A 17,249-nucleotide genomic window follows, 5' to 3' on the forward strand; every position below is an offset into this window, starting at 1 on the left:
AATACATATGCATATATTTCTGTTCTCAATTCCTCATGTTCAAATGCAAAAGAATGGAATTAACCCTGTAAATATAACAAAGTTTGGAATCTTGCCTTTCTGTTTTAGACAACATGCTGATTATATGAACATATAAATCTGTGAACAACAGGCTATAGACAAATACATATTAGCCTTCTGTCTGTGACAGTGCTTTTTTTCACTCTCGCAGCATCTGCAGCGAGAATATTAACAGTTATGGATTGTATTTTGTGAGAGTTTCAGTATATCAGATTCTCCCAGCAAACCAGGATATGATATTTTTGAGTCTAATACAGGAGGAACTAAAGAATGGTGCAGAGACAGCGAGAAGATTAGAGATCGTGGGTGGTGTGTGTGTGTGTGTGTGTGTAGAGGGCAGTTCTTTCCAGAAGCTGTAGTTGAATATCAGTGCTTTGCAGAGACTGTCTCTGACAGAGCTCCACACACACACACACACACACATAACTGCCCTGAGAGCAGAGATATAAGTTCCTCTTCCAAACTCAAACCTGTCACACTTGCTGTAACACATACAATATATCGGCTGGCACTTCCTACATCAGGACACACTCACACCTGAAGATGACAGATCGGAGTTCTATTAAAAACACTCACTCGATAATGTCCTTTACCTGTGTGTCATAACAGACTCGCTCAAGCTCTCATCATTTTCTCATTCTCACATTTCTCTTCTGCTGTAGATGTTGGTGGTCCCGCAGACCCCATCGCTCCCACCATTGTCATCCCGCCGAGGAACACCAGCGTCATCTCCGGCACCTCTGAGGTCACCATGGAGTGTGTGGCCAATGCTAGGTGACCGACCTCTGATTCCTTCACAGTTTGAATGAAAGGAAAATGACTTTAATTATGGTGATTACGAGGCGAGCGGTGAATTGAAATCTGTCACAATTCTGTCTGTTTTTATTCGATTTCTCACCACTTTTCTGCAATTATTTCATGTGACGTACAGACTCCATTGAAGCTTATTCTTATATTTTTTTGGTGTTTATGAACTACATTTTTACGATTTATTTATTTTTTTTTAAGAAAATGCTAAATTAATATATGAATGTTCTGGAGTTGACAGAATCCATGACATGCTATTAATTACAAAAGACAAAAACTGTATGCAGCTTTTAAAATAGTGTTTACAAAGTGCTTCAAATACACAGATATTTACATAGCAGTTTCACATTTTGATGGATGGAGAAAAACAAAATAAGAGCACATGGAAATAAAAGGAACAAGCAAGCATTTGCATAATTCAATAAATTATGTTTAACAATAATCTTTTTCAACACCATTTTAATTCTCTGTCAGGCCACTAATAAAGCTGAGCATCAGCTGGAAGAAGGACGGTGTTCCGGTGAGGAGTGGACTGAGTGATTTTAACCGTAGACTGACGGTGTTGAGTCCAGTGGTCAGTGATTCTGGCTTCTACGAGTGTGAAGCTGTCCTCCGCAGCAGCAGCGTTCCCTCTGTCAGCGCTGGAGCGTACCTACATGTGCTCGGTAATACACAATTACACACCAGTTTTTTCTTAGTGTAAATAAATCCACAAGTTCATTCGAAATCCATGAATGGCATGTTTTGTGCCATATTCTTTCTTTCTGTGGCAGTTTATAAAATGTATTTCCCCCTAAAGTGCATTGCGTAGATTTTACAAGTTGCTTTTGGAACTGTACTTTTGAGACTTTAATTGAAATCTCCTCTGTTTTGATCAGCTATCCTCACCATGCTTTTGTTCATTATAGCAGGAGATTGAATACAAAAAAAAGTGCTGATATACAAATGTTCCACTGTAAAAAATAAATAAATAAATCATGTTCAGACTAATATTCTGCTCGTTATAATCAGTGTGCTGAGTCAACCTCTTCAATTCAGCACAAAAATCTATATTCACTGAGCAACAGTGGACATGCTGAAGCTAATGAGCATGTGCAGAAGAAAAGAAGCCAAATTAACTGAAAATACTGTAAAAAGACATCGCAGCAAAGCTTCACTTGGGTGACATTTCAGTCATACATTGTGCCTGTAGCTCTAATAAATTTTTAATGAGTACTTTTTAGAAAGGATGCATTTAAAAATACATTAGAAAAATGTGACTAGTCACTATATACAGTGTATATCCCCTTTAGGGCCATTTTTCTATCTTTATCTCTATGGAAATGTTCTGTTATCAGAGTGAAATCAAAAAGCCTGAATATGATGTTTTCAAAAATCCAACAACAGTCCTGTTTATTTGAAAAATGTTCAATCTTGCTTGCTGTGTTGTCTGTCTGTGGTGTTTTTCTCTCAAGTGCACATGTGGAGGTCACAACCCTCTCTCTCTCTCGCTTCCTCTTTCTTTCCCGCAGAACCTCCTCAGTTTGTGAAGGAACCAGAAAAACACATCACAGCTGAGATGGAAAAAGTAGTGGACATTCCCTGCCAGGCCAGAGGTGAGACACCTTCTGACATCTCATCCTAATGAGGTTTTTCAAGCATCAAGTCATTTTTCTGACAGCAGCATGCTGCACAAACCACCCACAGTTAATCAGAACAGACTCACACACACAATATATATAATATTGTTTTCAATTAGTTTAATATTGAATAAATTATACATTTATACATTAAATGACATAAAATAATATATTATAAACATTAAATATAATAATTTAAGAATTATGCATGCAGTTTGTTTTAAAATATAATAAATATATATTAAATTGATACATACATTTAGAAAGATAAAATTAAAAATATCTTAAAATTTGTTTAATTTTTATTCAGTTTATGTATTAAGAAATGTAATAATTTATTAATAGTTAATAGCTAAATTAATCAGAATAAAGTATATATATATATATATATATATATATATATATATATATATATATATATATAAAATGTAATAAATTATAATATATTAATCTTTATACATTTTAAATTATATTTCAGATATTATTATTACATTATTATATTTATTATTTATAATATTTTATTGTTTAATTCATATTATTTTATATATCATATTATCCCGTATTTTCTTAATTCAACTGGTTTTCTTTACATGTATGCCTGTTCGTCTCAGGTGTGCCTCAGCCTGATATTGTGTGGTACAAGGATGCAGTACCCATAAGCCCCGTGAAGACCCCACGCTACAGAGTGCTGGCAGGAGGTAGTCTCCAGGTTAACGGTCTTCTGCCCGATGACACCGGAATGTTCCAGTGCTTCGCCCGCAACCAGGCCGGAGAGGTGCAGACCAACACCTACCTCGCCGTTACGAGTGAGTTCATCCGTCTATCCCTCTCTACACCTTTCCTCTCTGCCTCGCATGCCTTATACACTAATGCACAAATACATGTGCACATTTATTTCCTCTGCCTCTCTCTCCGTCTGTCTCTTTCTCTCGCAATCAGAAAGGCTTTGAATCCCACACCAACAATGGCTTTCTGTCTTTCTTTCTTCCAGTCTTCGTTCTCTCTCGTGTCGCTGATGTGCTTTTTGTCGGCATGCTAAAGCTGCGATTAATACCCCGTTGTGAGGAAGAGTTGTGAGGAGGAGAGAGACCGACAGAGAGACAGGGAGAGATAAAGAGGGCTTTTATAGAGGACTGACTGAGCTTATCTTGCCGCTCAGAGACACATAGAGCTCTCTGAAACACTAAACACCAGAGCTAGCCGCTGTTTACCTCTGCTTACTGCTCATGGATATGGACAATACTGAAGTTAAAGGGGTAGTTTATCCAAAATGAAAATCTTGCCATGTCGTTCCAAACCTGTATGACTTGCTTTCTTCTGTGAAACACAAAAGGTGATATTTTGGGGAACTGATTTTGCCCAAACAATGGAAGTCAGTGGGGTCCAAAACAATCAAATATGTGAGCCTGGATCACAAAACCAGTCTGAAGAAGCGTGGGTATATTTGTATATTTAAACTTGTACATTGTATTATCGAGTTTTCTTTTACGCCAAAATCTTTAGGTTATTAAGTAAAATGAAGATATTTTGCAAATTTCCAACCATAAATATATCAAAATGTATTTGTTTATAAATAATATATATTGCTAAGGACTTAATCTGGACAACTTTTAAGGTGATTTTCTCAATATTTATTTTATTTATTTAATTTTTTTTTTTTTTTTTTTTTTTTTGCACCCTCAGATTCCAGATTTTCAAACAGATGAATCTCAGCCAAATATTGTCCCAGCCTAACAAACCATACATCAATGGAAAGCATATTTATTCAAATTTTAGACTGTTTTTTTTGGGGGGGGGGGGTGGAGGGGGTCCAGGTCCCATATAAGCTTTTGTTCTCCACAGAAGAACATGTAAGTCATACAGGTTAGGAATGAAATGAGGGTGAATCAGTAATGACACAATTACAATTTTTTAGGTGAACTATTCCTTAAGTATTTTTACCCGATCTGGAAGTTGCGAGGAACTGTTTATTCGCCCACCTCCAAAATCCCAATTTAACTTACTTGTCTACATTTCCCAGTGAATTGTTTTTTTTTTTCCTTTTTTTTTCTGTTGTTGAACTTTTTGTTTCAGACCTGCTTTTATGCTTTTGTTTTCTTTACTTGTTTGGTTTTTCAGCCGGGCTTTGATCCACGGGAATGGAGTTTTGTGTGATTTCCCAGCTCTTGCGAATGCAAGGAGGTGTTTGAACTTGCGTGTGCCGTTGTACGTCTCTGTTTCTCATGCAGTTGCTGTGCTTCTCTCGCAGGCATAGCACCGAACATCACGGCAGGGCCTTCCGACAGCACTGTGATTGACGGCATGTCAGTTATCCTGCACTGTGAGACCTCAGGAGCACCCCGTCCTGCCATCACCTGGCAGAAAGGTGAAGAACACATCCTTCATTGTCTCCACTCACACATTTGAGAGGAACAACTACAGAATGTCAGCTCCCAGGCTGCACTTCACCTCGGAGCCTCTCTGTTCCTCTGTTTTACCAGCTCTGGCTGGTTATTTTCTGCCACTCTATTGAGTCACATTGAAAAATATTTGACATAGGCTACAATTATGCAAATAGAGATAAAAAAAAGATATTGTATGTATGTACAATACAGTTTGAGGTCATGCCGGAGCAGAAGGATACTTTAAATGATTAATTCACCCAAAAAGGAAAATTCTGTCATTGTTTACTCACCCGTCTGTTTTTCCGAATCCACATGTCATTTCCTGTGGAACACAAAAGAATTGTCTTTGTCCCTCTTGTCTACACATTTATAATGAATTGGAATCAAGGCTGCCAAGCTTCGAAAAGTCTATATGACTCCTCACCATTTTTGAAGCCATGCTCTGATACCATAAAACAGCTTTTTGCGATCAGTTGACTCAAATTTAAGTCATTTTATCCATTGAAAAAATCTTCCTAGCTCTTTTGGTATAGAAATATCTGATTAGTAAACAAATAATTCAGTTGAGTCAGAGCTTTTCAATGAATCAGTTGCAGCTCACTGGAAGGGAACATTCAGTTCGGCATAACTCAAAATTGCAGGCAGTTTCTCACACAAAACTAAAGCATGACTTCAGAAGACTTGGAATATAGCACATGAGTCATATTGACCACCTTTATTATAGTTTTATAGTGCCTTTGTGTCCTTTTCTGAAGCTTGAATACCTCACTCAATATCCTTCTCACAGTATTGACTGAATTTTTGATTTCCCTTATAAAATAATCCTCTAAAAATGTGATTTTGTGTTCTTTCATTTTTTTGTTTTGAAACTCTATTGTGAATGGAGATCTTGTAGCCTTAAACTAGATAGTTGAATAAAGATGTCTTTTAAGAATACTAATATAATATACTGTATTATAGTATAGTATAATATAATATAGTATAATATAATATAATCAATTTTAATATTATAATATGTTTTCATTTATTAAATCATAATATTTAATTACATAAATAATAAAAATTGCATAAGTTTTTATTATAGGTTTATAAATATGATTTAATATATATTTTTTCTGTCTTTTTCTTTTAAATAAGCTTTATTTTTTGTTATGCTTGTATACTTGGTTTCTTTTATATTGGTTTATATAAACCAAATTGCATGATATGGATTAAGACCGTAACAAAAATGACACTTATGTATATATGTATGTCTGGGTATGTTCTCCACAGGGGAACGAGTGCTGGCAAGCGGTTCGGTTCAGCTCCCACGGTTCACTCTCCTGGAGTCAGGAAGTTTACTCATAAGCCCCTCCCACTTATCGGACGCCGGCACCTACACCTGCATGGCCAGCAACTCCCGAGGCATAGACGAGGCCTCAGCCGACCTCGTGGTCTGGGGTGAGTGAGCGTGTGTGTGTTTTGAAGTGTATAGATCACAGACTTTGTACTTTAGGATGTCCATGCTTAAGTGCGTTTGCATGTTCGTGTAATACACCTGTGTATATGCTAATTTGCATTTCCTTTGTTTTATCAAACAGCACGTACACGCATCACTAATCCTCCTCAGGATCAGAGTGTCATCAAAGGAACAAAAGCCACCATGACCTGCGGTGTGACACATGACCCCAGTGTCTCAGTCAGGTGCGCCCACATACATTTGACTGCAAATAATTGTAGTAAACACAAAAGCTTAGCATTTTTTTAAACTACTTTTATGCTAATGCAACCATGTGGGTGGAGAAAAATAACATTATTTAGCTAGATGTTTACATTTTTTGAAAAAAATTAAATGTTTTATGAATGCTTTGTAAGGCATTACTTTGCAGTTGCTAAGGAATTTTAGTGCATTGCTTTGCAGTCCTGAGGTGTCTTTAATATTATTTAGTCCCTAAATACTCTAATTTTAGGTTTAAAAAGCAAAATCAGACTTCCAACTTGATATTTTATTGTATTTACATAGTAGTTAAAGTAATGATTCATCAGCGTTCTAATATGGGTTGCTACTGTGTTGTTTTTTTTTGGTGATTTTGGTTCTGGGTCATTGCTTGGCCACTACTAGGTGGATTCTAGTTAATGATACACCGATCATGATTTTCATTGGCTGATTCAGATTTTTTACAAGCTAATTGCCCGATACCGATCCTGAGTTTTTCTCTTTGTTTGAGGAAATGTATATGTTGCTTATTTGTTCTATAACAACTAAACTATGGCTGCATGATAAATCGCATGCAATATTTAATGCACATTTAAACTAAACTAAACTAAACTAAACTGCTAAATATCTGTAGAGATTTGAAATTAGAGGCAACCATTGCATTTTCATCACTATCCAAACTAAAATGTAACACACATGTAGCACGAGCACTTTTTTAAAATGAGATACTTTTATAATAATTGCATAATTTCACGCTTTAAAGCAAAAACAGAGTTTTGTGAAGCTATGCTACAACAGCAATAAAGTGTTTCCTTGGTTGCTGCTGTAAACTAAGCAGCGCTGCACTTATAAACATGCTTTTACACAAAACAAATGATTGGCTTATGTTAATTCACGTTAGCACGCTAGGTGGAGCTAACCAACAATGCATTTTTCCTCAAATATGTTTCATGTATATGGATTTAACATCGTCCACTGCTTATTAATATACAGCCAATGATGGCGCTTGGTGTGAATAGCCCAATAAGGATCTATTGTTTTGATTCAAAAGTGTCATGTTTTTGCATTCAGTGTGAAAAGACAATAACAGGCATTATACGGAGACAAGAGGAATAGAAAATGCCTGAAGACAGTCAGATCTCTTCAGTTATACATTCATGTAACTCCTCATCCCCACATCAATGGAGCACCTAAGAATGTGTTACAAGGAATATCTCACATCCAACTTGGAATGGAAGTACTTGGAGTTTGAGCACTAGTGATATTGATGCATGCCTTAGCAGTATCATAGTCTGCCATGTTTCACGCCAAATCAAATCCTGATGGATAAAATCGTCTAGCGTTAATGATGCCGCACCAGCGTGAAATCATGAGCCATTACATTATCTCAACATTTACAACCCCCATACAGTTCCCCAGAATCTTTGAATCTGCCTGCAGTCCCAGTGTGCTCAGTTGGAAGTCCACAGCCTCAACCATCTTCCATTACAGCAGTCCGATATCGAGGAGTGATCTGAAGGCAAGATTCAGACTCGCATTAAAAACCTGCAAACTTCCAGGGTTCCTCTCAATGAGAACCTGAACTTCACTAAGTGACGTCTTTTATGGGTGTTTTTTTTTTCTTTTCTTCTTTTTGTTTCAGTGATTCAGTCAGGATCCCTCTCTGTCCTCCTTAACCTCCTTCCAAACACCCGTGGAGGCTTTTCACTTATTTTGTAAGGAATGAGGGATGAGAAAGAAGGGCAATTGTGTTAGATGGAAGCAGTAATTGATAGCAGCAGTAAAAGGATTTCCAACAAGCCAGGCCATGATGCAATTAATCACGAGTGTTTGTGAATGCGTATCTGTTTCCAGCGTGTGTGTGAGAGTCTTATCGATTACGCAGAGCTTGGAAACATCTGTTAGAAGCTTCCGATGACCTTGGATGTTCCCTGTACTCTGTACATTGTCTTTGTGATGAATGTAAAATGCGGAACTACATTGTTAAATACACTTCTTCATATACACAGGTGTAATACGATAACTCTGTCTGCCAGACCAGTGGCACAAAGCAACTACTACTTTGCAGTCATTGGAATTATAGAATAAATCATCCTATCAAATGTTATCCTTCCCAAAAAAAAAAAAAAAAAAAGTTTGTTTTGCGTGGTTTCATGGGTTTTAGATGGATGCTAGACCAGTTTGACTCCAAAATATGTCCCATTAGAAAGTGCATTGTATTGGATTTGATGTAATCTGTAATTGAATAATTAATAAATGGGTTAAAATGATGGTCACAATAATGGTCTCCAAATGAGCGGATATTTGTAGACTGTTAATATTGTTGGTGTTTGTGTGTGCATTCAGGTTTGTTTGGGAGAAGGAAGGTCAGGTGATCATCCCTCAGTCTCTGCCTCGACTGCGTCTGGATATCAACGGGACGCTGCACATCTCTCAGACTTGGTCAGGTGACATCGGCACATACACCTGCAGAGTGACATCAGTGGGCGGCAATGATTCCCGCAGCGCGCACTTACGCGTGAGGTCAGAGATGAAAACCCACTTCCACGATCCTCTGTGCTCTGTTCCCTAGTCCTTCATCTCTTCTGATCATTTCTTTTTGATTTGCTCTCTTCCTGCTCTCTGAATTGTATCTCATTCAGTTTTTCAATATCCCTGTTTATCACCTGCACTCGGCCTCTTTTTCTGTCTCGATGCCTCCATTTTTTAATTTAATAGAGCAGCAGTTATTGTCTGCTCTCATTTTTTTTTTTTTTCTGTTCATCTTCATTTTTTCGGTTCACCCTGTCTCTTTCTTTTTTGTCATGTCTCTTATCGAATGATGCTGTAATCTTATAGTCATTTTATACTCACTCATTCATTTCTACGTTTCAGCACTGTCTAACATTCCCATTCTCTTAAAACTCTTATTTTCTTCATGTCTTATGTAAAGAGAGGAAAAGGAAAAAGTGGTATTCTGTGCTCAATGTGTATGTTGCATTTACAGTTCCTGATTAATGGTTGTGGCTTCTTGTTAAATTCAATAATATTGGTAAAAATAGTTTTAAATGATCCCTTTATGTACTTGTTTCTTTCAGACATTAGATATAATGCTACATGAAGTGCACATTAAATAATCTCAGGTATCGTCTGCCCTGAAAAGACTATCTCACGCTTTTCCACAACATATTGCCCACAGGCAGCTGCCTCATGCCCCTGAGAACCCCAGTGCAGTGTTAAGCACCACAGAAAAGAGAGCTATAAACCTGACGTGGGCCAAACCTTTCGATGGGAACAGCCCTCTCATCCACTACATTCTGGAAGTGTCTGAAAACAGTGAGTAAAGACCCCAAATGTGGATTCTTAAACTTGGGCAAGTTGTGTGACATTGATGTCGATACCTTGTTATGAATTTCAATGATGATGTTCTGAAAGTCATAATAATGTGAAATTAATGTGATATTATTATTATTATTATTATTATTATTATTATTATTATTATTATTATTATTATTATTATTAATATTATTATTATTATTTCTTTTTTTTTATTGACAGTGTAAACAGTGTTTAAAATATATGTAAATAATAATAATAATAATAATAATAATAATAATAATTATTATTATTATTATTATTATTAATGTTGTTGTTGTTGTTGTTATAATAATATTATTATAATAATTATCACAATAATTTGTTTAGGATAACAACAACAACAGGAATAATACATGTGCTTATCATCATCATCATCATCATCATCATCATCATAATCATCATCATTATCATTATTATTATTATTATTATTATTAAAGTTATTATTATTAAATGTCATATATATATATATATATATATATATATATATATATATATATATATATATATATATATTTTTTTTTTTTTTTTTTTTTTTTTTTGCATTGGTTCATTGAACCATGGAACATGAGAGGTTCTTCAGTGACTTCATAGGACCTTAAGAAGATTGTCCTATGCAAAACCTCTTTTTTATAGTTGGTTTAGTTCTTCACCTAGCTTTTTATGTATTCTTCATTATCTGCTCTACACAGATGCTCCTTGGACAATCCTGTTGGCCAACATCGAGCCGGAGTCGACTGCTGTAACGGTCAACGGGCTCATCCCGGCGCGCTCATACCAGTTCCGCCTGTGTGCCGTCAACGATGTTGGCAAGGGCCAGTTCAGCAAGGAGACTGACCGGTGAGCAGATCGCAGGGTCCTAAAGCCTGCAGCGTACCACAGCTTTGCCCTGTCTGACCATAAAGATAACTCTATCACTCTGTCACAGCATGTGAAAATTGCCTGTGCTCTCGTGGGACAGTTTCTATAGGAGGATTTATCTGTCTGAACGCTGTGTGTGTATATGGCTGTATTTTTCTTGGGTGTGTTTATGTGTGTCAATGTATCTTCCAAGGATCAGTGTTATCAAAGCCCTTGGCGTGTAAAGAAAGCTTTTCCACACTTAAATTAGACATTCAGCAAATTCCATCCGAATGGCCACAAATCCCTCTAGTTCTCCTGAGGTTTGAGACAAACCTCTTCTAGCTGAGATAATCCAAACTCAGAATATACAGAAGAGAACTGGCCTATATAAGAGATAGAGATCATTTATGACTATATTAGACATTATATATCAGAGATGAACCATTTGCATTTGAATGAATAGGAGAAACTGACTAGAATGAAAGAAGTCCCACCTTCCAAGTAAAAGAGCCAATGGCTGGTCAGCAGTCTCATTGTTTGGTGTTTGTGATTGTTCCAGACTGGACCAATCTGAAAAAAAAAAAAAAAAAAAAAAAACTTTTTTTTAACATAAAAACTAAGTTTACAATACAGTAATGTCCGTATTGCCAATTTGAAATTGCATTTCCTTTCATGAATTGCATTCATCTGAAGCTCCTGGTCTTAATTTATATTTGACAACATTTTGTAATGTTATATTAGCATTTTTATAATGTTAAATATTATCTTGTGTTAATCTTTAAATATTATCTTTTGTTTAGTGATCAACCGATATATCGGTGAAAGCAATATATGGGCCAACATTTGGCATTTACAAAGAATGTAAATGGTATAAAAATATACCATTACCTGGTCTTTGAGGAATTTTTATTTTTACCATTATATAATGATTAAGATTATAACTTGAATTTACAATTATTTGTTTATTAGTGAAAAATACTATAATAAGATTACAGAATTTAGAAGTTTTATTATTATTATTATTATTATTATTATTATTATTATTATTATTATTATTATTATTATTATTATCATTATTATTATTATTATTATTATTAATACATTTTTTTGATTGAGTCGTAAAAAGAATTTCGGACCCACTTTATATTAAATGGCCTTAACTACTATGTACTTACATTTTAATTAATAATTTAGTCCAACGTACTTATTGTGTACATACATGTTTTTACATTGTACTTATGTATATAAAAAAAACTACATGTAATTACATTTGTATTTAATTTCTGTAATTACATGTATAATTACACTGTTGACCCATACTTTACACCTGCTCCCACCCTTAAACTTACCCATACCTCCAACCCTCTCCCTAACCTTACCCCTATCCCACCTCAATAGCAGCAAAAGTGTTTTACAATACAATATGAACACAATAAGTACATTGGACTTATTTATTTATGTAAATACATAGTAGTTAAGGCCACCTAATATAAAGTGGGACCAAATTTTCTTTCTAATTTATTTAATATTTTGTCAAATAAATATACATTTCTTTGCCTTCTAAATGTCCTTTATCTTTAAATTAAATAGTGTTATTTATATCGGCTTTATATTGACCATCAAAAAATCCATATTGGTTGATCCCTGCTCGTGTTTGTCTTCTTTCCTCCAGGGTGTCTCTTCCAGAGGAGCCGCCCAGCGCTCCGCCTCAGAACGTCATCGCAAGCGGCCGCACAAACCAGTCCATCATGATTCAGTGGCAGCCACCACCAGAAAGCCACCAAAACGGCATCCTGAGAGGATACATCATCCGGTGAGACATGTTTATGCATGTCTGGGGTCTTTACATTATCTTAAACCCTTTTCGGTTTTTGCCCTTGTTTCACTCTTATTTTTTTGTAATATGTTTTTTCCAAAGCCATGCCAATGTGACTCTTTTCCAGCCGGTCTAGATTCTCTTTCCCCACAGCTGGTTTGTGGGTGAATTCGATTGTATTGTATTATTTCAAGGCTACTTCAGGATTTGAGCACTTCAGGGCTTTTTCCTTGCTGTCAGTAATGACAGTGAAATGGACTTTTTGTTCATTTATTTATATATTTTTCCTGTTCATCACTGAAGAAAGCTGAAGGCCGTTTTTGGTATTGCAAACATAAGTAATGGTACCTGACCTTGGTCGCCCCATGTGGTCCTCAGCACAGTTCAGGAAAAACACACAGAATGCTATGAAATTTCTGGAGTGGTTCTCTGTCGCTCTCTGTTGCTTACAGATGGTACTGCTGGACATAAACCCGACAGATCTGATTATGAAGAGTAGATGACAAGGTGTATTTTAGAGATGTTTATCAGATTGTAATCTGGAGGAAACTCTCTGCCCTGTCAAAGCTCTCTATATGTTAAGATCAGAAATCTCTGCACCTGTCCTCGACAGTAACAATATGACCATCTGCTAATCTCAGGTATCGTCTGACCGGTCTGCCTGTGGATATCCAGTATAAAAATATCTCTAACCCTGATCTCACCAACCTGCTGCTGGAGGATCTCATCATCTGGACGAATTATGAAATTGAGGTGGCAGCATATAACGGAGCTGGACTGGGTGTTTACTCCCATAAAGTCACAGAGTGGACACTCCAAGGAGGTGAGGGGTTAGATCCCATTCAGAAGTTTGGGATCAGTAAAATCGATTGATTTGAATACCTTTATTCTTAAAATGTTTGAAATGACAGAAAAGTCATTCAGTGAATTTAAAATTTACATTTATCAAACAATCCTGAAAAAAGTATATATCACAGTTTGCAGAAAAAAAAAAGAAAAGAAACAGCAAAACTATTTTTAACATTCATAATAATAATAAGTACCAGATCATATTAACATATTAGAATTAAAATGGCTTACAAAAAAAAAAAAAAAACCCTGAAAAAAATGGCTCACAGAAATAAATTACATAAAAAAAAATAAAAAATAAATATATATATATATATATATATATATATATATATATATATATATATATATATATATATATATATATATATATATATATATATATATATATATATATATATATATATATATATTGTCTTCTATTTTAATATATATATATATATATATATATATATATATATATATATATATATATATATATTAAAATAGAAGACAATATTTTTTAATTATACAGAAGTTTTACAATATTATTGTTTTAATGTATTGTTGATTAAATATATGTAGTCTAGCTGAACACAAGATACTTTGACGAACACCAAACAAATCTTACAGACCTAACGTATGTTTGATTTTTGATCATTTATTTGTGTATTTACTGCTTTTTTTATGATTTATGAAAATGGGATAATACAAATATTTACTAATAATTGTTAATAAATTACATAATTTTAAACGTATGTCACGAATAGATCTTTCTGGAAAGTCTTCTCTCAACTCCTTTCCATGAAATGTTGGTTTCAAAAAGTACAAAAAAGTACTTTATGCAATTTGTGCACTAAATTCTAAGTTTTGTGTTGCAGACCAAAATTTGAATTGTTATTTACTGAAAATTAAAGTTTGAGGTCACTGTGACCTTTCGTTGAGTAAAGAGCCATTTAAAAATACTTAAAAATTGTTTTCCATGGAAAATTACAATCTACGTGTTTTAGTATATTATGAGGCATAGTTGAGTAATTATTCCTTTAAAATACCACTGCTTAGTTATAAATCTATCATTTGCAAAGTCAGAGCTAATGAATCTTCTCCGTCAATTTTCTGCAGTGTAGCAGCCGAAATGGGTTACCAAAAAAAGAAGTCTCATTTGTTTCCGTCTCTGTCTTCCATTTTCCATTTTCCCTGTCAACCAGTTCCCACCATCGCTCCAGGCAATGTGAAAGCAGAGCCTGTCAACTCCACCACAATCCGCTTCACCTGGACAGCCCCGAACCCGCAGTTCATCAACGGCATCAACCAGGGCTACAAGGTAAACGCTGAAGGAATGAGAATACATCTGCTCTCAGACCTGAGCCGCTGAAAATGCATTAAACGCTGCTTGTATTTTTAGGCGTTTTGAGTTTGATGATGAGATTTCATGCTAGGGTAGCCAGAGGTCTCTTTCAGCTCCTTTACTCTCATTCCTTTGTATTTGTTTTTGCTGAGAGATCCGGAATCGATCCTCCTGTCACTCTGCTTCTTTATAGCCAGACTGTCTGTGGAAAAAAAATGTTTAGAACAATTACAAAATGGAGACAGTCAGCCGGACACATTAGTCTTAATAGCTTATTAGGCAGGTTTAGGATCGGTCCCAGACAACAACAGCTGGGATTGGAAAGAATATTTGTCGGAGGCTTTTCTTTTCTCTGTGGACTCGTTGGAAAATAAGCTTATAACTCTCATTCCCTCTTTAGTGCCCTCAGAGGAGAGTTTCAAGTGTCTATAAACTCTGAAATGCCAAATAATCCACAATAGTATTGAGAAAAGGGAGGAAATCTGAGACCGTTCAGCCATTCTCAGTGGAGAATAAATCTAGCGCTCTGATAGTGTTATTTGAACACCATTATTCAAATTAGGGAATGTGTGTCAGTGCTGTTCAATTTTTACACCATTTCTATTTTATGCATGTTATGGTGTCATATTTAGTCTGTTCTCTTTCTTTCTTTCTTTCTTTCTTTCTTTCTTTCTTTCTTTCTTTCTTTCTTTCTTTCTTTATTTATTTCTTTCCTTGTTCATGTGTGTGTGTGTGTGTGTGTGTGTGTGTGTGTGTGTGTGTGTGTATATATATATATATATATATATATATATATATATATATATATATATATATATATATATATATATATATATATATATATATATATATATATGCACAGTATATGTGTATGTGTGTATTATTATTTTACTTGTCCCAGACATCAGAATAAGCTTACAAATGCTATTAAAACATGTTTTGACGAAGATATATCGCTCTTCTCCATTCTGGAGGATGCTGATTTGATTTATATACACTGTAAAAAATAAGTGTAATTTTAACTGTAAAATTTTGTAAAAACGCTACGGAAAAAAACTGATAATAGGTTAACAGTAAGTTCCCGTACTATATACAGGGAAAAACTGTAAAAGATCTAACAAAGCATTTAATGTAAATTTACAGTAAAATTCTGTTAATTATACAGCTTTTAGAAGTAAAAAAAGAACAAATCAATGTATAATTTACAGTCTAAAACTGTAAACTGATATTCCCAGAATTCCCTGCGTGACACTCCACGTTTGAAAGTATTTTGTTTAAATAATCATGTTTTTAAATAGTTCTTGTTATCAGTTATGTACATTTGAGCTTTATGTTACATCTTCTGTTGCTTAATGAAAGTTTTTTGCATTATTTAAGTATCACGTGTGTTACCATGATGGTGTTTTGTGTTTCCATAAATGTGCACCTTCTATATGTTAATATATACTTCTGCTTGTGGTGAAGCTACTTGTGATGAGCTTTGATACTTCATGTGGCTTTCTCTTATACAGTACCATCTTTATTATTATGGTGGTTGTCAGTATTTTCAAGGTACAAAACAGATTTAATTTTGTGTGTTGTTGAATTTACTGGTTTATATTCACATTTCCTTGTTTGTAAATTACAGCTTTATATTGTAAAATTAACAGTTTTTGACGTAAATGTGTTTACAGTTTTCTGTATTTTTACAAAATTATTCTGGCAACCACAGCTGCCAAAAAGTTTTTGTAAAAACAACAAGACATTTTTTACAGTGTATATATATTATTTCACTGTTATGACCCAGAAAATAATAATCAACTTAAAATACTTGATTTAAAACATTATTATTGGTCCTTTCCATTTTGATCCATGCTGGAATGAATGCCAGATAATGTTCAAAACAATAAGGAAACAAGATAACAAGAAAGTCCACGTAAATAAATATCCCAAACTGGATACTTTATTAATCTCTTGCTCTTTTAAGCTGTTAGCATGGGAGCCAGGAAAGGAAGACGAGACGACAATAGTGACGGTTCGGCCGAACTTCCAGGACAGCGTGCATGTGGGCCACATCACCGGTTTAAAGAAGTTTTCTGAGTACTTCACCTCTGTGCTCTGCTTCACCACACCAGGAGACGGTCCTCGCAGTCCTCCACGACGACTGCGCACTCATGAAGACAGTGAGTTCCTGTTCCAACACACACATGTTACATGATTATTGTTGATGTTCAGTGCTTTCAATTTCAAGAACCAGTGGAGGCAGCATGACCTCTGACCCTGGTTTTAATGGAAACCACCCTCACATCTCCAGGTATACTGTACCTGTGAAGGTCTCACAGTCTGACCTCTGGCCTGTATTTTCAGCTCCTGGTGCTGTGGGTCACCTGAGCTTCACTGAGATTCTAGACACTTCTCTCAAAGTCAGCTGGAGAGAGCCCAATGAGAAGAACGGCATTCTGACTGGTGAGTTATCAACAAAGATATCTGTTACGGAAATTATACAGGTTCCATT

The 17,249-nt window shown here is 35.2% G+C and overlaps 1 protein-coding gene across 6 annotated transcripts in view; it reads left to right on the forward strand.

Moving 5' to 3' along the window:
- LOC113082025 (protein sidekick-2) overlaps window positions 1-17,249 on the forward strand; it is a 73,622-nt gene that overhangs the window by 24,778 nt on the left and 31,595 nt on the right. For all 6 annotated transcript variants that reach the window (XM_026253939.1, XM_026253942.1, XM_026253943.1 and 3 more), the window contains exons 5-19: window positions 723-834; window positions 1,342-1,532; window positions 2,379-2,462; window positions 3,098-3,292; window positions 4,735-4,851; window positions 6,143-6,310; window positions 6,451-6,553; window positions 8,913-9,089; window positions 9,745-9,881; window positions 10,613-10,760; window positions 12,436-12,576; window positions 13,221-13,402; window positions 14,616-14,731; window positions 16,722-16,917; window positions 17,102-17,200. In XM_026253939.1, coding sequence (XP_026109724.1) covers window positions 723-834; window positions 1,342-1,532; window positions 2,379-2,462; window positions 3,098-3,292; window positions 4,735-4,851; window positions 6,143-6,310; window positions 6,451-6,553; window positions 8,913-9,089; window positions 9,745-9,881; window positions 10,613-10,760; window positions 12,436-12,576; window positions 13,221-13,402; window positions 14,616-14,731; window positions 16,722-16,917; window positions 17,102-17,200 — 2,166 coding nt within the window. The remainder of the gene's footprint in view (window positions 1-722; window positions 835-1,341; window positions 1,533-2,378; window positions 2,463-3,097; window positions 3,293-4,734; window positions 4,852-6,142; window positions 6,311-6,450; window positions 6,554-8,912; window positions 9,090-9,744; window positions 9,882-10,612; window positions 10,761-12,435; window positions 12,577-13,220; window positions 13,403-14,615; window positions 14,732-16,721; window positions 16,918-17,101; window positions 17,201-17,249) is intronic.

The sequence above is a fragment of the Carassius auratus genome, unplaced genomic scaffold (genome assembly GCF_003368295.1).
Source record: "Carassius auratus strain Wakin unplaced genomic scaffold, ASM336829v1 scaf_tig00035541, whole genome shotgun sequence".
NCBI lineage: Eukaryota > Metazoa > Chordata > Actinopteri > Cypriniformes > Cyprinidae > Carassius > Carassius auratus.